This window comes from Kazachstania africana, chromosome 5, assembly GCF_000304475.1.
Source record: "Kazachstania africana CBS 2517 chromosome 5, complete genome".
NCBI lineage: Eukaryota > Fungi > Ascomycota > Saccharomycetes > Saccharomycetales > Saccharomycetaceae > Kazachstania > Kazachstania africana.
The window spans coordinates 241454-263618 of record NC_018944.1 but is presented as its reverse complement, the minus strand read 5'-3'; the positions used below and the strand labels follow the sequence as shown (position 1 = coordinate 263618).

The 22165-nt window shown below is 35.8% G+C and overlaps 11 protein-coding genes and 2 non-coding genes across 13 annotated transcripts; 7 read left to right on the top strand and 6 right to left on the bottom strand.

The window, feature by feature from the left end:
- Positions 1–191: 191 nt before the first annotated feature.
- Positions 192–263, bottom strand: KAFR0Etrna7E. Its single transcript has one exon. It is a non-coding gene; the product is annotated as a tRNA-Glu (tRNA).
- A 968-nt stretch (positions 264–1231) lies between these two features.
- GPI11 (mannose-ethanolamine phosphotransferase GPI11) lies at positions 1232–1888 on the top strand (the record flags this gene model as incomplete). Its single annotated transcript, XM_003957371.1, has 1 exon — positions 1232–1888. One exon carries the CDS (start codon positions 1232–1234, stop codon positions 1886–1888), a length of 657 nt encoding a protein of 218 aa, XP_003957420.1.
- A 40-nt stretch (positions 1889–1928) lies between these two features.
- Positions 1929–4412, bottom strand: RSC3 (Rsc3p; the record flags this gene model as incomplete). The annotated part of the gene is made up of 1 exon (XM_003957370.1): positions 1929–4412. The coding sequence occupies one exon, from the start codon at positions 4410–4412 to the stop codon at positions 1929–1931; it is 2484 nt and encodes an 827-aa protein (XP_003957419.1).
- A 404-nt stretch (positions 4413–4816) lies between these two features.
- CPR5 (peptidylprolyl isomerase family protein CPR5) lies at positions 4817–5440 on the bottom strand (the record flags this gene model as incomplete). The annotated part of the gene is made up of 1 exon (XM_003957369.1): positions 4817–5440. One exon carries the CDS (start codon positions 5438–5440, stop codon positions 4817–4819), a length of 624 nt encoding a protein of 207 aa, XP_003957418.1.
- A 9-nt stretch (positions 5441–5449) lies between these two features.
- HNT2 (bis(5'-adenosyl)-triphosphatase) lies at positions 5450–5977 on the bottom strand (the record flags this gene model as incomplete). The annotated part of the gene is made up of 1 exon (XM_003957368.1): positions 5450–5977. The coding sequence occupies one exon, from the start codon at positions 5975–5977 to the stop codon at positions 5450–5452; it is 528 nt and encodes a 175-aa protein (XP_003957417.1).
- A 168-nt stretch (positions 5978–6145) lies between these two features.
- On the bottom strand, positions 6146–7369 carry PFU1 (Pfu1p; the record flags this gene model as incomplete). Its single annotated transcript, XM_003957367.1, has 1 exon — positions 6146–7369. The coding sequence occupies one exon, from the start codon at positions 7367–7369 to the stop codon at positions 6146–6148; it is 1224 nt and encodes a 407-aa protein (XP_003957416.1).
- A 596-nt stretch (positions 7370–7965) lies between these two features.
- On the bottom strand, positions 7966–8038 carry KAFR0Etrna3V. The gene has a single exon. It is a non-coding gene; the product is annotated as a tRNA-Val (tRNA).
- A 926-nt stretch (positions 8039–8964) lies between these two features.
- On the top strand, positions 8965–11574 carry PRP6 (U4/U6-U5 snRNP complex subunit PRP6; the record flags this gene model as incomplete). The annotated part of the gene is made up of 1 exon (XM_003957366.1): positions 8965–11574. One exon carries the CDS (start codon positions 8965–8967, stop codon positions 11572–11574), a length of 2610 nt encoding a protein of 869 aa, XP_003957415.1.
- Positions 11575–11870: 296 nt separating this feature from the next.
- LYS14 (Lys14p) lies at positions 11871–14081 on the top strand (the record flags this gene model as incomplete). The annotated part of the gene is made up of 1 exon (XM_003957365.1): positions 11871–14081. The coding sequence occupies one exon, from the start codon at positions 11871–11873 to the stop codon at positions 14079–14081; it is 2211 nt and encodes a 736-aa protein (XP_003957414.1).
- Positions 14082–14478: 397 nt separating this feature from the next.
- On the top strand, positions 14479–15075 carry KAFR0E01240 (uncharacterized protein; the record flags this gene model as incomplete). Its single annotated transcript, XM_003957364.1, has 1 exon — positions 14479–15075. The coding sequence occupies one exon, from the start codon at positions 14479–14481 to the stop codon at positions 15073–15075; it is 597 nt and encodes a 198-aa protein (XP_003957413.1).
- Positions 15076–15195: 120 nt separating this feature from the next.
- Positions 15196–16305, top strand: RAD28 (Rad28p; the record flags this gene model as incomplete). The annotated part of the gene is made up of 1 exon (XM_003957363.1): positions 15196–16305. One exon carries the CDS (start codon positions 15196–15198, stop codon positions 16303–16305), a length of 1110 nt encoding a protein of 369 aa, XP_003957412.1.
- Positions 16306–16457: 152 nt separating this feature from the next.
- Positions 16458–19214, top strand: REG1 (protein phosphatase regulator REG1; the record flags this gene model as incomplete). Its single annotated transcript, XM_003957362.1, has 1 exon — positions 16458–19214. One exon carries the CDS (start codon positions 16458–16460, stop codon positions 19212–19214), a length of 2757 nt encoding a protein of 918 aa, XP_003957411.1.
- Positions 19215–19391: 177 nt separating this feature from the next.
- On the top strand, positions 19392–21914 carry VPS54 (Vps54p; the record flags this gene model as incomplete). Its single annotated transcript, XM_003957361.1, has 1 exon — positions 19392–21914. The coding sequence occupies one exon, from the start codon at positions 19392–19394 to the stop codon at positions 21912–21914; it is 2523 nt and encodes an 840-aa protein (XP_003957410.1).
- Positions 21915–22165: the final 251 nt, after the last annotated feature.

The following is a 22165-nucleotide window of genomic DNA, read 5'->3' as shown; positions in this document are numbered from 1 at the left end:
CCAGGATGAATAAGCAAGTGAATGACAACATGACGTTTAAACTGCCTGTCAATCTGATGAAGCTTAAGTTCAAGTAATATCATAAGACTCAAACCATGACTATCTTGTTTTGGACCAGAAAAATAAAGACGCTAATGACCACACCAATATTTTATGAAAGCTCACTCAATTTACAACCAAAAAAAAAATAGCTCCGATACGGGGAGTCGAACCCCGGTCTCCACGGTGAAAGCGTGATGTGATAGCCGTTACACTATATCGGATTATATTTGATAAAAAATCAATTCATTTTTAAAACTATATCACAAAACTTCAATGAAATTCCTCTCATCTTAACTCATCGTTTACTAATGCTGGTTTCTACCTTAGAATATTGCTGCTGTATAGATTCGATTTTAGCTGAAATGTGGGTTTTTTCCGAGCAGTCTAACGCGAGCTCAAGTTCGTTGTAGTTAATTCCTGTAAATGTGGAGTTGTTTAAGGCATTTCTCGTAGCCAGTCCAAAAGGGATATCCATTTTTAACATTGTAACTCAGCTGCTAAGATTCCAAGAAAACTTTTGAAAGCTGTTCGTCTAGGCGCTCTATGAGGATACAGTTTAAATGGTACCTTTTATTTTATCCTAACAAGCTCTTGAACATTTAACAAATATTTCATCATAATGGGCTGTTGATCCTGAGCATACCGTAGCTGTCGACAACAAAGTTACTCCAATCTTTTGCCATCTGTGTATCTGAAAGCCAGTAGTTCTGAGCGCACATTTACACACTTTCAATACTCGAAGCTATGGGCAGAAAATATATCATTTTTCATTAAGTTGCAGACAACTCCTAAGTTATTCAACATTAAAGGCTTAAACGCTCGCAACAATAAATTTTCCAAAGTAGAAGTACCAGAAATTCGCCAAACACTGCAATCTGGTTAGTGACGGTAGTTTCAATCAACATTCACAGGAATAGCTCAAATTTCGACTAATTAACTTCATTTTTTTTCCTATTTCTCTACCATTCAGCAAGAGTCATCTCTTCAATTTCAGTCTCACCAAATTGTAGCCTTAGTTGCCTTATATTACACTCTCAACGCTCAGATTATACAGATTGCTCTCTAATTGTCGCTATTTTCAAGTTTTCGAACGCTTGAAATTTCAATATGTTTTTGAAAAATTATGTCATATCTCTCATCAAGATGGCAACTTCGAGCAACACATCAAACTTAGCTTGAGCTCTATACAATGTCTAAACAACGCAAATCTAAGCAGCCCATTAAAAAAAGAGTTACCTTTTCAGATGACACAACGGTCACTCGTCAATCTCATGGGCATAAGAAGGATAGTATCGATCATGAGCATCCACCAGTATTTGTCCGAAAGACTTGGTTGACAATACCATATCATCTAATTGCACTGTTGTATTACTACATCTACGGGAGCGAATTCGATTCTACCACTTTACTATTCTGTTTGCTTCCAACTCAGGTAGCATACCTCATAGTTCAATTCAATAAATGCACAATTTATGGAAATAAAAGGTTAAAAATTAACTATTCTTTGCTGCTAGTATCTATATTTGCATCACTATTACTAAGTGTACCAGCTGCAATAATTGCAGTGTTATTTGGTGCTCCTGTTGTGAATAAGCTATTTGAGACTTGGTTACTAGGTTTGCATGCATCCTTCTTATCATACCCAGTAATCTATTCCGTATTCAATTGCGATTTCAAGGTAGGATTATGGAAAAAATATTTTATAACTATCATAGTAGGTGGTTGGATCAGTTGCGTGGTTATCCCCCTGGACTGGGATAGAAATTGGCAAACCTGGCCTATTCCAGTTGTCGTTGGCATCTATCTCGGTGCCTTCGTTGGTTACACAATTGGTTCATATATATAGACATCATATTTTTAATCAATCATATATATTTGTATATACACTAATGTTGTAATGACTTATAAAAACTATTGAAATTATCATGCGTAAATCCATATGATTCAATATTTTGTGCAATGTATGGTTGCCTTTTACTGTAAAAATCTGAATTGATCAACGATTCGGAAATATTCTTGATCTTATTGTTGAATTTAGTCAAGTCGTTTACTTCAGCATGTTCAAATTCATTTGGCACATTAAAGACTGACGATGAATTGATTTGTTTTAGAGTTTCACTATTGATAGCATCATATTCTAGAATGACTTTCATTCTATTAATGATATTATCAATTACGGGGAGTCTAATTTTACAGTTTTTAATGTAATCTTCTAATAACATTAGCAACTTTCCGATGATTAGACTTAGTAATTCATTCTGATTCTTCAGGGCATTGGACTTTTCAGCACTCATCGGTTGTGATGTAAACTTACAGCGCAAAATAACACCAAATACCATCTCCGTTATGTTACCCAAAGTTATGAATAACTTATGAATGTACAAAAATTCGTAACCAGCAAAATTTTTGCTGGCTAAATTGGAGAAAATGAAAAAGATTGTGTCTTGGACCAATTGTAGAAAGTCTAAATATGTTCTATTGAATTTTTCCAGATCTCCCAGATTTTCATATTGTAATAATAAGAAATAGTTTAAGAACAGTATTGAATTCCTATAAATTAATGAATCGACAACATTATTCAAAATTGTAGTTGAATTGAAACATTTCGTATTTTGTTCATTAAATTTGGCCTGGTATATTGACTTCAAAGCCAATACTTTTGATATGGAGAGTACTTTATCATTTGATTGTAAATATTTTACCATTTCAATTTCAAAATTTATAAATTCATGATTGTTTTTCAGTAGTGAATCTAAGATTTTGGATCCGTCTAATTTTTCCATACTTAAAAGATTTGGGACCTCACCATTGAACAAATGTCTCCAGCAATAATGTTTTAAAATAAAGTTCCATAAAATAATATTTGATTCATTCTTTTGATCATGATTTATCGAATAATGTAAACCGAAATGGATATCTTCATCAAAATCTATGTAATTACTTTGATCAGCATTACTAGTAATTGATTGGTAGAACTTCCAAAGGGCAAGGAATCGTAATGTTTCAATTGGTGTTGTTGTCTTTTTGCGTTTATCTAATTCGAATTTGATTAAATTGAGGTTATTTTGTAAGATAGGGGTAAATTTAATCAGTTGATTAAATGAAGCTTTCTCTTCGTCGTTCTTGAATATTATTAGAACAGTCGATATTAATGATTCGTATGTTAGCAGTAAACAAATAGAGATCTGCCCAAACGTCAGTAATTGACCTAGGTTTGCCTCTGTGGGTTTGAAGACTGGTTCTCTTCCAAAAGATTGGTCAATAGAAATTAGGAGATCGTTTGGTTTTAATATAGGAATTAAAGTACTTGATTCTTTTACAACTTCAATGTATTTTTTGATCATTTCTTGAGTAACATCACGAGACGGAAATCTAATTTCATTTAAAGTTGTAGATGAATTTGACTTGCTTGATTGCAATAGTTCCCAATTGTCTAAATTTGTTTTGAATTTGTTTTGGACCATATCATGCAATGACTGTCTAAAATTGGAAAGAAACTTATCCCTAAGAGTCAAAAAATTGAACGTAAAGATAGAATTTGGTTTATCGACAAGATTTAATGACTTATTGGCATTGTTAAAAATGGAGAAAACTTCTTTTGGATCCAGGAATTGTGGATCTAAATCTTTGAATTCATCAAAATTTTCATCGAATTCTTGGGAATTATCATCAATTTCTTTTCTTTCATCATCTTCGCTCTCATAAGGTAATTTTCTCCTCTTTGCGTGTGATTCATTATTTATTGACGCATTGACAGGATCAAAAGAATTTATGTCAATTACTTTTTTGCCTGTAATTTCTTGTAATTCCAGCAATCTTGCCTTCAAAAAATTCATTTCTTTGAATAAAACTTCCTCCTGAGTATATGGAGTAGTAATTTGATCAAATATAGCAGGTCCCTGTACCCAATTTAAATGTAGTGGTGCATCACTTGCGGAAGTGACAGGCTTATTTTCAAAATTTTGTGTTGTTCTTGGAATAAATTGTAGATTTTCCTGAGAGATGCCGTTACTTGCACTTATGAAATTGTGTTCCTGAGCATTCAATAATTGTAAACGCGTGTTATATTCTCTGATCTGTTCCAATGACGCTAATTCAGGATTATGTTGTAAAGTGGAAGAAGAATCCTTCGAATGGGTAACTCCCGTATGATTATTGAGAAATATTCTACTATCAGATTTTTCCACAGTACTTTTAGTGGATGATGATGATGGCACGTATCTACCAGGGACGTCAGGATAAAAACAATCGCCTCGGTTACTTTTCCTACAATTACCACACATTGGCTTGACACGATCACAACCAATTTTCCTCTTACGACATTGCACACAGGCAGGAGGCTTTCTCATTTTCCTTCCTCTAATATCCATTATAAATAGCTATATCACTCAACTCTATCGTCCAGAACCTTTTCAAATATAAATCGTATTATTACTTACTGACGCACGCCGGGAACTTGAAGCAAAATGGTCTCTTATTGAAAGAAACAAAAAAACACGAATAGAAACAGAATAAAAACACTCGCAATACCAAGCAACCAGTACTTTAGCTTATGACCCACTTGTCGTTGTTGTTTGCAAAATTTTACAATTCCTCTTTATTCACTTTCATGATAAACAAAATTATTCACCAAAAATCAACATGAGGGTAACTTTCCCGTGGTCAATGATCTCTACGTACTATGACGGGCTTCCACGCTTTGGCTATTCACGTCCATGGCATCCTAATGGGCCATTTAGTGGTCTAGCAGTGATTACCGTCGGATTCGTGGAGTTTATAGCTCATCGTGAAGTGTTCTTGCCGGTTTCTCAGCCTCCATTTGCAGCGTATCTTGTAAATTGCGCATTTGCCTTTGATTTAAGGGAACTATCTCTAATTCACCACAGTTGTCCAATGATACATCTTGTTCGATGGTATTGTGGTCATCTATGGTGATTTCGTTTAACATATTTTGGAATACCTCCATTCCTTGTATAATTTCACCGAAAACGATATAGTGACCGTCTAAATGGGGTAAAGGTGCCAATGTAATGAACCAGTCATTGGATATCTCGTTAACCATGGCCAGTAGCCCACGTCTGTCAAAGGAACTTTGCAATTTTTCCTCTGGATCGATTCCACCGTTGCTGAGAGTACCCTTGTAGGTGCATCGAATGTATTCGTTGGGTTCCAAAAAGTTGAAGTGTGCATTTGACTCGAAATTCACATTGGGATCGTCACTAATGGTTAATTGATAGAACTTTTCAACTGCCTGTGGAACGTCTATCCCGTATAGTCCAACATTAAGCTGACCGATAGACTTTCCATCGACGTTGACATCAAAATATAGTTTATGAGTAATTTGAAGACTTGTCATTGGTGTAATTAAGTATACAATTAGAAATATAAGGCAGTACATATTCGCTTGTTAGATCCATTTACTTGTTAGTTCAGGGAACGTTTTAATAAATTCCCCTATGCTTTTATTTAATTCTTCTGCTTCATTTCGCATCGTTTCCATTGATCTTTCAATTCTTTGGTCATCCGGCTTGAATACAATTTGCTCTTTTAAATATTCATCACGTCTTGCATCCCAATCATTGAGCATATTGTAGATTTTATCACCAACGTTATTTTGTTTGAAACGAGGAATTAGATGAGTATGTAAATGAGGGACACTTTGACCTGCTTCAGGACCATCTTGAATAGCCACATTCATGGCATCAGACTTGTACTTCCATGTGATAAACGACTGTATCAATTGTATGGTTTGGAAGTAGTCGATACTTTCATCTCTGGACAATTGTGACAACGTTATAACATTAGTATTGTAGGGGACCACTAGTACATGACCGGGCACGATTGGTCTCAAATTCACGAGAGCATATGAGTATTTCGATCTATAAAAAACTTGATCTGATACAACAAATCTGCTGAAATATATTGGTTTTGTCATTAGTCATAAACTATATACTTATATACATATATACATATATTTGATCTTCAGATGTTTCTAGCTTGTACGATTACTTTTAGGCAAAAGAGGAAAACCGAGACGTGTTTTCGAAACTCCTGAGTAGCTAAAAAAGAAAAACAGAAAAAGAAGTAGTGTGATTTTATTACTTCAGTAGTTTAGATAGAGACCACCATCTTGCTCTTCGAGGGCATTTACAAGATCGTTAACGTCTTCAGATTTCAAATCCCAGCCTAGTTTTGAGTTGATTGAGATTTTTTCTAAATTTGGTAATCTCTTCTCTAGGAGGGCAATGGTGAAATCATCTGGATGAATCTTACGTGCGAGTCCCAGAGAACCGGAACAATCGAGCATTATGTTACGTAGAGGTCTGTCATTGATTTTAAACAACATGTTTTCTGAGAAACACCATTTAGAGACGTAATCGACGATTAATTGTATGGAAATCAAATTTGTACAGTAACAAAAGATGAAATCCAGCGAATTATCAGTGAGTAAAGGCATTGGATAATGGAAATATAGATTATCCAAATTGTATCCAATTTGCGATAGTATGGAATACACTGCAGAATCATCAATTAGTGGACAATATGAAAATTCTAAAGTTTTTATAGATTTAGGCCACATTTTAGTTTCGTTTAAAAATTCTTTAGTGATACCACCTGATAATTTTAAATATTGTAAATTTGATGGCCAAACGAATTCTTGATGACCTTCGCAGTTGATAGAAGATCTTGGGAACGCCAAATGAGTTAAATTTTTAAAATTTTGTATAGCTTGAAATAATTCTTTCAATTTGACAGTTTCTGAGACTAAGCCCAGGTCGAGATATTTGAGATTTATACATGATTTCAATGAAATTAATGGAGAGTAACCGAAACTTGTTTGTGGGGCAGTAAATTTCAGTAAATTTTTTGAACACCGTCGTAAAATTTTTGAAACGTTTGAGTTTTTACCACTTTGTAGAATAGTAGAGAGATCGAGTTCTATAACGTTATTTCCTATTGGTCTCTTACGATCAGATATGATTGTACTTACAAACTTGTTGAAGTTGTGTGGATTTAAGATTGGTTTATAATATAATATAGGTAGACAGATACTATACCATGATTTACACACAGAAAGATACGAAACTTTTATATCATCTAAGAAGAAGATGATATTCTTTTGTATTTCCCATGGTAAATCCATCTTTTGTAGAGGAAAGACATCATTTGAAGATATTGAAACGACAGAATCATCTTCACTTGTTTCACCTTCAAGTTCAGTCGTTTGGTTTCTTATTCTAGAAAATTCCACTTTACTAAAGCCTTCACCGGCTACGTAGACCCTGTAGGGGGCCTTTAATTTCTTTGGTCTTAATTTGTTTGCCATATTATTGAACAAAGAAGAAAAATTTAGATACGAATTTCTAATATATTGGATAAAGATGAGTCTAATAAAAAGTTGTTTACCATGTATGTATTAGTTGGAAGTACTGGAAATAGACAGTGATGATATTGAAAAGAAAGATGATAGGAGATAAATAGTGTTGTATAGTGTTTCTTGTCTATTTCTCCAAAGAAACGTACTGTGGATACTCTATTTCTCTAGATATATATATATATATATATTATTAAAATTTCTCTATTGGTTTTCGCCGTACGGTTCTCCCCCCAAGTCAAGTGAGAAAGAGACGTGAAAAAAACGAGAGTTTAGTATGGTGTAACTTGACGCGCAATGAGAAGATTTTTAAAGTTTTGAAAGATGATTGTGGGGTGATTCTTGATGGGTGAAAAACGCAGTTTGGTGTTGTGTGAGGCTGTCGGTGTTGTGGGGACGTCAAAGTGGAGGAGGATTGTTGGACACAGAGGGTATATGAGGGCTTGCCAGCGTAGTCGTAGTTGTTATAGTGACGAGTGTCAAATTGTCATTGGGGCTAAGAAGAAGAAAGAAGGAGTTGGGCAAAAAAAAAGAAATAATAACTAGGATGTTCTAACCGAGGTTCGAACTCGGGACCTTTGCCGTGTGAAGGCAACGTGATAGCCACTACACTATTAGAACGAACAGTAGTTGTTTTTGTGATGAAATGGATTCGCACCATATTTGACAGATATGTAGTTTGCACTATTTTATCTCCCTGCTGCTTCTCTTCTTACACTACTATAGATAGTACGACATATATCATGATGTTTACTCTTGAAGACTTTATTCTGCAAGAAAAAAATTCCGTCCTTCCATGCAATGTTGAAGTTCGAAGCAAGATGTAAATAAGATATTTGGAAAACAGAGAATTGTTCTTGACTCATACATTACATACTGTTTAGGTTACAACTGATGAAATTTGCCCAGCGTCGGGTAAGGCCCCATGTGTCTGCTAGTGAGAGTGGCACAGGTTAAGGGGCGCAGGGTTAGGACACCACATTAAAGAAATATGACTGTATGATAAGAGTTATACTTTCCATGCAAATCAGGTTAGGGTATAAGTGAAAGGAGCATTCAAAGTCTAGGCGGTAGCTTATACCAGCTCAGTTGTTGTTTGATTCAAGACCAGTTCATACGCGGAGTTCAAGCCTAGGGTTAACGTTTAGTTGACGAATCACTCATTAATAATTCCACAGACCCCACATAAAGCTAAACATCCTATATGCTTCGACTTTTCAATACACAGAGAGTTATATTGCAGTCCATTTAGAATGCATACTGGTCCACTTCTATATGTCATTCTCGAGACTAAACTTCTTCGAAAGAATCCTTCTGAATTGTTATCACTTAAGAAAACCACATACCCTCCGCTATATCATAATCTCATTAATAAGTGTCTTCCCAAACAACCATATCACTATTCATACTGCTAATAGCGATACTGGTTGAAATTATCTTATTATAGCATAAGCGTTCTTTAGCTCGTCGGGTTAACAAACTGAAAAATTTAGAGCTTGTTACATTTTAGAGATCTGAGAACAGAAGTAAAGCGATTAAAATCAAACATGGATCGTCCTGCATTTCTTGATATGGATCCACCTCCTGGTTATATCCCAGGTATAGGTAGAGGTGCTACCGGGTTTTCCATTAGAGGAGAAAAGAGTGCTAAAATACCAAATAGGCTACAACAAAATGGCAGAAGTAATGAAATTTCAAAGCAGAATAAAGATCAAGATCTTAGTGACAATGACAACGAAGGGGATATGACCTTCAATATGATTGATAAGCGGTTAGAGATGAAAGGAACTAAGGCAGCAAGAGTAAATAAGGACAAGGGCGACGGTAAGGGACAGTTTAGTGATGTAAAAAGATCCCTAGCCACTGTAAGTGAAGAGCAATGGATGAATATTCCGGATGCGGTTGATATTACAAGAAGAAATAAAAGATCCAGGTTGGAGGAACAGTTAAATAGGAAGACTTACGCGGCACCTGATTCCTTGGTTTCAAGAAATGTGAATTTAACTAAACTGACTGAAGAAAGGGAGAAAATCTTGGGTAGACAATTAGACGTTGCATTTCTAGATAAAAATCAGAATAATGGTGGCCAAGATTACTTGACCCAACTAGAAAGTTTGGGATTAAATACATCAAATAATGTTGACGCACAGGATGAAGATTTACAAAGAATGCGTATTATATTAAAATCATACAGAAATTCTGATCCAAAGAGCCCACAAGGTTGGATTGCATCTGCCCGGTTAGAGGAAAGGGCACAAAAGTTCAAGGTTGCAAAAAAAATTATTGAACAAGGTTGTGCAGAATGTCCCAGAAATGAAGATATATGGCTTGAAAGCATCAGACATAATCAAACAGATTTAAATCGTTGCAAGGAATTAGTAGCAGCAGGTATACATTTAAATCCAAATTCAAAGAGCTTATGGATCAAAGCCATCGAATTAGAACATGAACCTTTTAACAAGCATAGAGTAATTAAAAGAGCACTACAAGAACTACCGAATGATGAAACTTTATGGAAATTAGTTATAAAACATGAAAATGATAAAGATGAGGCTTTGAAAATATTAGAAAAAGCTGTCGAATTTGTACCAGATAGTATGGATCTTTGGGGGGCATTAGTAAATTCACAGAGTTACACAATGGCTAAAGCTACATTGAACAGAGCAAGACAGTACTTACTAAAAAATGTTGATTTCTGGATTCTGGCGACCCAATTAGAAGAGAAGCATAATAACGATGTTTCTCTAGAGGAACTCACAGTGTTGATTCAGAAAGGTCTAGATTCTATATATTCAAGCGAAACACCAATGCCACTGCATGACTTGTTAAAGAAGGCTACTTTGATGGAGACCAAGGGTACAGCGAAAAAGACACATGAAGCCTATATAAGAGTAGTGCTTCGATCTCAAATTCAAGGCACTGGTGGTGAAGCAGAGTTGAAGATATTTGAAGGGCTGGAGAATTCTTTAACCAAAATTTATTGCTATAGAATATTGCTTGAAACAAACCCTCTCAAACTTTCGATTTGGAATTTACTCAAAAATACATGTGAAGATATTGATAAAGTCGATGAATTACATAAAACATTCGATAATATATTATTTCAAGATCAGGAATATCGTATTTTGAAACAAAGCCCAAATCTGGTACTTGTCTACGCAAAGGAATTGTGGAAATACAATAAAAACATTGATAAAGCCATTGAAGTTATTAATAAGGCAATTGAAGTTATTCCCATCTCTTTAGACTTGTTCTTCGCCAAGATAAAATTACTCTGTGAATCACAGCAATTTGATAGAGTTGAACTCTTATTCGAGAAAATGGAAAATGAGATGAAGAATAAACTTGAAAACGACTCTATGGGGAGATTTTATTATAAGTACGTCAATTTTCTCAGATTTAGAGGTGAAAATTCTACTGCAATCAAAATTTTGGAAGACATTTGTCTCTCGAACTACGATAACAATTATAAATTTTATTTGCAGTTAGGCCAAATATTTCTTGACATTGGCAGGTTTGAAAATGCCCGGGAAACATTTAAAGTTGGTACTAACAAACTTGAAGCCTGCGCTCCCCTTTGGTTAGCATTAGCCAATGTGGACGAGAAGCAATTGAAAAATACTGTCAAAGCCCGTTCTGATCTAGATCTTGGCCTAATAAAGAACCCTAACAACGAAGAGCTTATTGTAGCGAAAGCACAACTAGAAGAGCGATTGGGAAATAAAGACCAGGCAAAATTAATTATTGCACAGGCATTAAAAGCGCATCCCGAAAAGGCATCACTGTGGACAGAGAGTATACGACTACTGAGATCTCAAAAGTCTTCTTCGAAAAAGACAACTTTTCAAGACGCTCTCAAGCATACGAAAAATGATTACAGGGTGTTACTAGAAATAGGTATATCCTTCTACCTGGACTCTCAGTTCGTCACGGCTAGTAAATGGATTGAAAGAGCTGCGAAGGCAAACACCGCTTACGGTGACTCATGGGTGTGGCTTTGTCGTTGCTACCGCAAACAGAGGAAAGAAACCAGTTCAATTTACAAGCAAGTACAAAATCACGAGCCCAGATACGGGCCTGAATGGATTTCAATCTCAAAAGACGTCAAGAAACAATTTGCCAATACTTCTCAAATCTTAGATTTTCTCACCAACTAATTGAAATCTCGGACATATTTCTGTACGTCTGGCTGGCTGCATGTAAAAAATGCCGTCGGGAAAAAAAACAACCATAGTACGGTGCAGCCAGGAAAAAAGAGTCATAGTAAGATGGGAGGAATATCAAAATTTAAAATTTTCAAATCAGGTTTTTTTTTCATCTATTCCACATCGAGTGAACGTGTGTTATTGGTGCAGGCTCATCTGGCTCAATAGAGATCTACAGAATATCCTGATTTAAAATATTTTGTGTTAACTGATAAGAGAAGCTCTCTGTACCAAAAGAGAATATTGTAATGCTGTCAAATAGTGATCCAGCCGAAAATAATCTTCTGAACCAGAAGGAACTGGATTCTCTGCTATTCAACTCAACGAATTATTTGTCACCGGCTTCTTTGAGTGGGAAGTCGCCATTTTCTACAACTAATTCAGATTCCAATAAAGGCACTGCAATTTCGACTAATACTGATATATCCAGTACCACAATTCCTATACTTCCATCGGAACATGGAAACCAACACGGCCTTTATTTCACTTCGCAGTATAATCACCCGGCAACTTCTCCAGACATGTCAGCCACCACTTTAAATGCCTCCAGCACAGAGGATGCCACCTTACTACGGTATTCTTCATCGCCGTCATCACTTAATGATAGTGGTAATAGTAGTAAATCAAAAACTAAACTCGATACAAAAGTTACTTCGACAGTTAAAGATGGGAAGGGGAATATAGTCAAGAGAAAGTACTCGCGGAATGGGTGTACTGAGTGTAAAAGAAGACGGATGAAATGTGATGAGACTAAGCCTAGCTGTTGGCAATGTGCGAGATTGAATCGAGAATGTGTCTATGTTTTAAATCCTAAGAACAAGAAGAGAAAGACACAGTCAACTTCTTCATCTATTCATACTAAAATCAAGGAGCCTCCCACCAATAAAGCCGACGAGGTTGTAGCTAATGCCGATGATATACGGATCCCCAGTTTTGAACCGCTTAATGATATTGAAGGCTTTGATACAAATTTATTAATGCAAAATTTGAATGATATAGTCAATATGAAATTAAATGATTCCATTTCGTTGAACGAAGGATTGAAAGATTTCGATTTGGATATACCAGATCTATTGCTACCTACCACTGGTAATTTAAATTCCGTACCAATCTCATTTTTAGTTAATAACTCTGTTCAATTTGACATCAAATTATCATCCTTCAAATTAGGTGGCATCCACAACAAGTATTTGAAAGTGTTCTATCACGATTGTTTGGATTCTATAGCACCATTTTTTCAAGACCAATGTAACCCATTACGTGACATATTATTATCCTTTGCAAAGAATGAAAATTATCTTCTATCAGCAATACTTGCCATCGGTGCATCAATATCCTTCAGAGAAACAAACCAAGTAGATGATGAGAAAAATTATTGTGCATATTTATCGCATTGTTTGACACTATTAGATGAACAGTTTAGTAACGATTCCAATGTGCTGAAAAAAATTGAACCCATAATATTGACAGTAATTTTACTGGCATGGGATTGTATCAATTCAATGAATACGCAGTGGAGACAGCATTTGAAAGGTGTCACTGATTTGTTTAAGAAAATCACAATGGGGACATCATCTAAGGTTTTGAACGTTTCTAAATGTTGGTTTAAAGTGATGGAAACATTCGCTAGCATAAGTACTGTGCTCGGTGGATCATTACTTAATGATGATCTTGATCTAATTTTTGATCCATACGATTATCAGTACGTGGATTCACTCAAGTTTTTGAATATAATGACTCCATTAAATGAATTTAATCTCTTAAGAGGCCATAAGGAAGATTTCGATCTTGTTATTAAGGAAGTAATACGGTCATTGAATGTTATTAGACCGAAGAGTGCTAGTAATATCGTGGACAAAGAGAAGAAATCTGATTATTCATTGTGGTCAAGTGATAATAATGAAGGTAAACTTTCATATTTCGATACACAAAAAATTTTGATTCAAATAAATGAACAATTAGAATATGAGTTTATTGATAAGAGTGGGATAATACCTATTACAAGTCAATCACATCCAAACAATAGTGGGATTAAAGATAATGCTATTGATATGGTGACATTAAATAGTGGTGAAACGATTGCAATCAGTTGGTACGATATCTCCCATCAGACACAAGTGCTATCGTTTCTATTGATTGTTCTAATAAAATTATTGGGTGTTCCAAGAGAATCTAATACTGTACAGGAAGTGGTCAAGAAGATTATGTCATTTTTTAAATTTGTCGATAGCCAAAACCCGCCACAGAATCAAAGAACTTGTTATTCAAACTTTGCTGTATTATTAGCTGGCTTAAATGCTATGGATGAGGAGACGAGAAATGCTGTTAAAGCATATTTCGAATTGAACGGTAAGAAATTCAGAAGATTGACAGAACATAATCTGAAAAGATTAGAGCAAGTTTGGTACGGAGATAACAAGGACCACAAATTCGAGGACCAAGACGTCCTAACGTGGTGAAATTGAGAACAATAGACCTTACTAAACTCGCATAGCATCCACGCCATACATTTCTCATAACAAACATTGCCATATCATTAGATACAGATTATTAAATCTTATATAAAAACTCCCACGCGGGTAACCCAACAAATATGTGACACTAGTAAATATTATCTCTATTGTAGTTTCGAGAAGCCGCTAGCAGAGAAAACGGCGCAGTAAAGTCCCTGCCCCCCTGATCATGTAATCTTTTGTTCTCTTCGAGAAAAATCGAAAATGGCACGTGCCTCTGACCACAATGGCCCTGTAGGAAACAGCCTCGAGCAATTGATAGATGTATATATCCAGGGAGGGGCTCGGTGGATAAAACAAGCAATCTTACACGCTCGAGAGAACGAACCAAGAAACCATTATCATGACTAAAGTTGCTATTATTGTCTACACATTATATGGCCACACTGCCAAGTTGGCTGAGGCTGAAAAGAAAGGTGTCGAAGCCGCTGGCGGACAAGCTGATATCTTTCAAGTTCCAGAGACCTTAACTCCAGAAGTTGTCAAGGCATTAGGAGGTGCTCCAAAGCCAGAATATCCACTTGCCACCAGAGAAACTCTTACTGAATACGATGCCTTCCTTTTCGGTATTCCAACAAGATTCGGTAATTTCCCTGCTCAATGGAAGGCCTTCTGGGACAGAACCGGTGGTCTATGGGCTAAAGGTTCTTTACATGGTAAAGTTGCTGGTTGTTTTGTCTCTACGGGTACCGGTGGTGGTAATGAAGCTACTATCATGAATGCTCTTTCCACATTGGCCCACCACGGTATCGTATACGTCCCATTAGGTTACAAGAACTGTTTCCCGGAATTGACCAATTTACAAGAAGTTCATGGCGGTTCTCCATGGGGCGCAGGTACCATTGCCGGTGCTGATGGTTCTAGAAACCCAAGTGAATTGGAGTTAAAGGTTCATGAAATCCAAGGTAAGACCTTCTATGAAACTGCTTTGAAATTCTGAATATCTGGTTTATCCGTATCTATGATATATAGCTTTTAATAATTTATACATTGTTAAGCTATTTTTTTTTTTCATTAGTACTTCTGACATGAACTTCTCTTAGATGGACAGACATCAGAGATGAATAAGCAAAGGTTGAAGAGACAGATAGGGTTGTTACAACCTACAGACTTACAGGGTCAAGTTAAGATTTCTCAATTTGAAAAACTCATTGAGAATTTAACCCTGTATCATTCGACTAAGTACATAAAATATTACAATCATCCGTACAAGATCAATTGTCTGGCACTCAATAACGACAAGACTTCTTTTCTAGCTGGGAATAATAACGGTACTGTTTCACTATGGAACCTGGATAACACACTTTCAACTTCACATATTTTAAATAACAAACTAGCGAGGACATCGACAAAACCACATTCTCATCTCTTCGGGATAAACGACATGAAATGGTACTCCATAGATGATGGGATGTTCTTCACCTGTGGTAACGATAAGTTTGTAAAGCTCTGGGATACGAACAAGTTCATCAATGTGCAAGATTTAGAATTCAATTCCAATTTGTTTCAAATGGATACGGCAAATCAATTCATTCTCGTTACACTGGATGATTACTACCCGCGGTTGATAGATTTGAGGAATATGAATCTGGGTATAACTATTTTTGGCAAACATTTAAATTCCAAGACTCTATGTTGTAAGATTAATCCCGTGAGAGATAATCTGATTGCCAGTTCTGATAACGATGGAATGATCAGAATCTGGGACGTAAGAATGAACTATAGATCTATCGAAGAGTGGAAGGCACACTCCAGATCTATCAACGATATGGTTTGGAATGATAACGGTACAAAATTGATCTCGACAGGTGTAGATGGTAAGATACAAATTTGGAGAGAGCCGTTCAATGAAACTCAGGGACAGCTTATAGGGGATATCAATATTACGAGGAACAGATTTCTCAAGAGGACCTCCCAGAGAATGATCTGGCTTAATGACAAATATTTGATTTACAACACCGATTTAAACGAAATACATATCTACGACACAGTCGAAAACAAGTTCTACAACAGAATTGAGTTCCCCCGAGACATTAACACCAATGGCCAATTCATGGGCATGTGCCTCCAAGATGACCTCACCAACGGAATGGGCATCAGGCTCATCACCGGAGCCAACGTCAGCTCCATTAATAACGACAGCTTTATTCTCGAATACAAGCTACCTTGACCTGCTATTCCTAACGAATCCCACAGCATCCTCCCCATCACTCAGCATATCCATATATATATTCACTATTTGATAAGTAACACTCAATATATCAGTTCTTACTGCCTTTTATAGTACTAAGTATTTTTTTATATATTTTTTTTTTTGGCTTTATGGAAAAAATAATAAAACTTATAGGAGGCATTTTTGAATATTTTATTAATATTGACAAGGCAGAACAACAAACAGGGAAGAACCAGAGGAATAAAGAGCACGTTACAAGCAGCAAAATAAGTGTCGCATCCCCAGTTCATACTAAGAGCCACGAAATGTCAAATAATCTAGCCTCTTATTTTGCTTCTTCAAACAAGGATTCGAAAGATATGGAAAAGAGACCTCCGAATGATTATGATGATATGGGCCCCTCAGTTTCTATGGCTAAAGAAGCAGAAAATGATGATGAGTTTGAGAAATCCACGTTCAACCTGAAAAGAACAAGGTCTATGGGCCTGTTAGACGAATATATCGACCCGACCAAGAAGTTAATTCAACAAGATAATGAAACTGAAACAACCCCAAATTCCAGTTCGGTGTCACCTCCTCCAGAGAATTTATTGGTACCACAGGATGATAATGATGTTGTCAGAGAACCTGAAAGACACGTCGATTACTTGTCTCATCACTGGGAAGAAAGTGAAATCTCAAATTCTTGGAAGTACATTATATTGAAGAAAAAGAAAAGGGACACTGATTTAATCAACTCTTCAAGATTGGAGAATGCATCATGGAGGACGTGGGCTAAAGCAAGATCTGGTCTGAAGACAGTCTCACCAGAAGTAGTGAACTGGTCAAAGGATTCAGATGTAACTTGGCTTTATGGCCCAATTGTACGTGATTCTCATGAAATGGAAAACAGTTCGAATATAATAGATAATGATCAATACGGTTCTGATGATGAAAACTCCAAGAGAAGAAGTTCTAAAAAAAATACAAAGGTACCTAAACCAATCTTAAAGAAAAGAACTGTTACGGAAATTCTCGAAGAAAATTCTTTGTGGAAGTTAAATGAAGCTAGAAAGCATTATAATGAAATGAGGCATGCTACCAGTGTTATGGATCCAAGTAGTTCGGTATATGACGATTATGATTATCTTGCTGCAAAAGTTAACGCCCAATATTTTTATAAATCAAAACAACAACAAAAGCAAATTTTAAAATCCAATGATATTCAGGATAATTTGGCTTCAAATCAAAATGAAGATAGTATAAAACTCAACATAAGTCCTTCCACTCTTTTGAAACCACCAATTATTAGAGGTAGTAGTGATACCACTTTGCCAGCATCCATTGTAAGTGGGTTAAAACAACATCTTAATAAGCGAAATGAAGCAGAAATGAGTAATGAAAATGATGAAGAAGTACCGGATAATGAGGTCAAGTTATCGTCCATTTTGACGGATCCTTTACGAACGAAAACTCATAACACAAATAGGCATATCCATTTCAATGACCGTGTTGAACAATGTGTGGCAATTAAATATTCAAAATCTGATGATGCTTTAAACTCCGAAAGTGACACTACTTACCAATATTCATATAATAACAGCAATGATGAAGATAATGAAAGTAATAACAATTACGATAATTCTGAAGAAGAAGATTATTCTGAGGAAGAAGATGACAACAATGGTGGCTTGTTTATAAACGCAAGATTCACAAGAAGATCTGATTCTATTGTCCATTCCCCCGTTACTGACACTTCGTCCATTGATTCGTCAAATGCAAAACACCATCATCCTCATATACATCCAATTATAAAGTTACTGCCGGCCACAACATTAAATTATGGCTCGGATGATGAATCTGATGGGAGCGAATTCGATAACAGCTATGGTAATGCAGTGTCTCATAACGTCAATACTCAAAGAGGTTATGATTATATTTATGACTATAACTCCGTTTACACTGGTGATACATCAAGTTTCTTTCCAATCGATTCATGTGACATTATTGATGTTCCTGAGGGAATTGATTTACAAACTGTTATCGCCAATGAAAGTAGTAACGCCTTTCAAGAAAACGTAAATGCGTATGATGATGAACCTTACAGCTTATCATCAAATACTGATGATGAACCTTACAGCTTATCATCAAATACTGATGATGAAGAGTTCATAGAAGACTCTCGATATCAAAGTAGCGATGATGAATCGAATTCAGATAGTAATGATAATTATGATGGTGGTTTACAACTAAGGAGAACGACTTCCTTGGGAAGAGGTAACAATTCATTGAAAGATTTGAATAATTCTTTTAATGGTGCTGCTTCATTAGAAATATTAAGATCTAAGACGCGCAGTTTTATCACAGGTCAACCCTTAAGTCCTGATGTTCCAACAGAGGGTGTTAATGATAAATCCATATTAAGGTCTACTGTATCATCATGTAGTAATTCAAATAAAACATTCATTTTCAATTCTGACAGTGAAGATGACGAAGATGAAGAAAATATTGTACCAGAAACAGTACGATTTCCATTACAACCACGCACGAGCAACAATGAAGATGATGACTACGAAGACACAGGGGACGAACTAAATTTTGAATCATTGTCAATAAGAAATAGTAGGCATAGACGTACTTTACAACCTCCAAAAAGATCACCAAGTTCAAACTCACTTTCTGCACCAATAAATTATCAGGATAGTAGCAGCAATTCAATCCCATCATCTACCATCACAGATTCGAACAAGAGTCTCAGGATTCCAAGTAACGGGCCCTCTCTGGCAGAAGTTAGCTCAAACGATGTTGATATAAATGGATATTTTGAACCAAGAAATCAATCAATAAAATTAATGGTTTCGGAGAGGGGTTTTATAGATAAATCCAATAGCAAAAGCGATAGTACGCAATTCAATTCAAGTAAATAATTAGGCAATTCAAAATAATCTAGTATATATTTATCATCCTTTTTACATTTCGTCTTTTTGTTTGCATTGGTTTTTTTTATAGCAGCATCGCCATCTTTTATTGAACTTAAAAAAGTCGATTTGATATAAAGATGAATACAGCAAAAAAAGTTAGCTTGAAAGCACTCTGTTTTGGGCATGTTTTCGTCTCAACAAGTGCCAGAGATTAAACTTGATGATGGTTCCACACCTACTATTCCAGAAGGCAACATAAGGCGGAGTTTTGAGTCCGTACTCAGTATAGGAACCACAACGACCACAACTACTACAACGAACCATAGATTTGGATTCTCAATGAATTCTAAATCAGGATCCATGAACTACTCTCCATTGGGCAACAATTCCATCTTCGAGGTGATAATGAATACAAGAAATAAGAATTGGCTACGATCACCTACAGCACTAGATATACCTTTGGTTACATTAAGTAGGAATGAAGTTGCTGATAACTGGGAAGATAAGTTGCAGAACTACGTCAAAGATGTTAAGGATGAAGTAGCAATATTTTCAAGTAGAGTAGATTTGAAAAGAGTGGAGCAAATGAGGCAATTGAACAATGCGGAAGAGGGAAATGACTCTGAGTTAATTAAACAGGTTCCTGACTTTTATTTTGACAAAGTGTTCCAATTGGATAATGAAAGAACTTTCAAAAAAGTGATTGATGGGTTCAACTTGGATTTAACCTTGATGGCAGGTGATGAGGATGCTACAAGAAGGGAAAGGGATGATGGTTTTATTGATTTAAAGGATAAATTAAATGACTACCTTGATTCAGTGGAGCTACTATTAGTGAAAGAAATATCAAAATCATCCCATAAGTTTTTTCAGGCATTAAGTGAAGTAGACAGTATTCAATCCAAAATTTCCTTGACAATGGAAGAATTAGATGAATTCTCAAAAATAATTCATACAATTGATGATGAAACGATACAAAGGAAGATTGAGAATATCAAGAAGTTATTGAAACGCAAAAATGTAGAGAAATTAGAACAGGGTTTGTTGCAAGTTAAACTAGTTTTAGAAAAAGTTGAAGAATGTAAAGAAAACTATGCCCAGGATAAGCTAGACCTTTGTCTACAAATGATCAAATCTATTGATTTACTGATAAGAGGTGATGATTCTGATGATACTTTAGTGCAGAAATGGACTAAATCGTGGCCTTACAGGTTAGCAAACCTGAGAACTGTACCCGCTTTGGTAGAGACACGGGAATTCTTAACCAACATGAAAATAGAGATTGGTGGTAACTATTCCTTACAATTATCCGAGATATTGCTTGATGACTTACGAAACAGCTATAAAAATATAGATATTAACGAGGCATTGGATGAATTACAAAACGGGTATAGTGCAGACAAGAAAAAATTGATACAAAATTTTGACCGTGAATTGGAAGACAAGATAACTGAATTAATAAAAAAATTGAATAACTGTGAAGAGCTGGTGAGTGCATTTAGCTTCTATCAGGAAAAAATTGTGGTTGCTTTGAAAGCCATAATAAAGAAATATTTACCCCATGAAAGTATTCCTGTGGAAGTACCTGCCTCCGCCAGTACGGAGAGTATCTCAGGGAAATCTTCAACACCACAGCCTGTTTCAAGTGGTACAAAGCTTTCAAAATTAATCAGAGAACAGACGCCGGCAGAATTTCAAGAAATGTTGGTTAATATTTTTACACATTTGAGTGTAGCATTAAAGAGATTAAATGTTCACCAAAAAAAGTTACTGGATATTGCACTCAAAGAAGTGTCTTCAAAGGGTGATGATGAGGATACAGCTGAAAACTATCATAATATGTTGACACAACTAGATATAAGAGTGGGAATTAATGAAACGATGAGGATTGTACAATTACGTATGGGTAAAATCATTGCTGTAAGAAGAGAGATAACATCTACTTTAAGTGCAGAGTATTTCTTAAAACTGTTTTCCATTGTGGTGCTATTTATACAGTATTGTGAATCTCTTAGTGGTGAATTTTTAACGAAATATTTGAGTGATGTACTTACATCTCAGATCAAACATTACATTTCCAGTTGCGATCCGAAGAATATAAGATTGATTCAAAAGAAGATTGAACTTGAAAATTGGGTGCCATTTATTGTGAGTCCGTTTTTCCAAAAGAGAGTTAATGATATTGTAATATGTGTAGATATCGATCCAATTTCATGGACGAATATGTCAGAATTGACGGCTGAGAAAGAAGAAGACGAAAGTGGTGTTGAAAAGCCAGCAGGTAACAGGAAATCTATTGTTGTTGGTGATAAAACTTTTGTAGCAAGTGATTCTCTATTGACCGCAATTGATATAATCAGAGAATTGCTTATCATGGCTACGAATCTGCCACCTTTGTACCTAGCATATTTTGAGAAACTCTGCTATAATGTATTGAAAAATTTCAATAACTATGCCATGTCCTCCATATGTGAGCCTGGAACCACTAATATTATGAAGACGAATAAGAATTTGTCAGTCATGACAGAAACCATGGACTGTCTTGCAGAGATCATTGGGATAGTGCAGAGGTTCTTCCAAAGATTGGCAAACTCCACTAGAGATTTTGAACCATACGACCCTGCAAACTATGCCACTTTATTGAAACAGTATCGTTCTTCCTCCGAGAGAATCTACCAGGCACACGCACCACCTCCCCCAGTCTAATGAAGAAAACTGGAAGGCACCATTTCGTTCTCGGTATCTAAACATGTATATAATGAATACAAAGCATCAGACAACCGTATGGCGTCCGCTCACATACATAGATCGATAGATAGACTACAACATGTGGAGTAAGTGATGCGGGTTCACTGTTATATGTAATGTTACCCGGTTCGTATCGTTGATAACGATATTCCTTTTTAAGCTGCATCAAATTTTTTTTTTCGCATCCAGAAATTAAAAAAGAAGAGGAA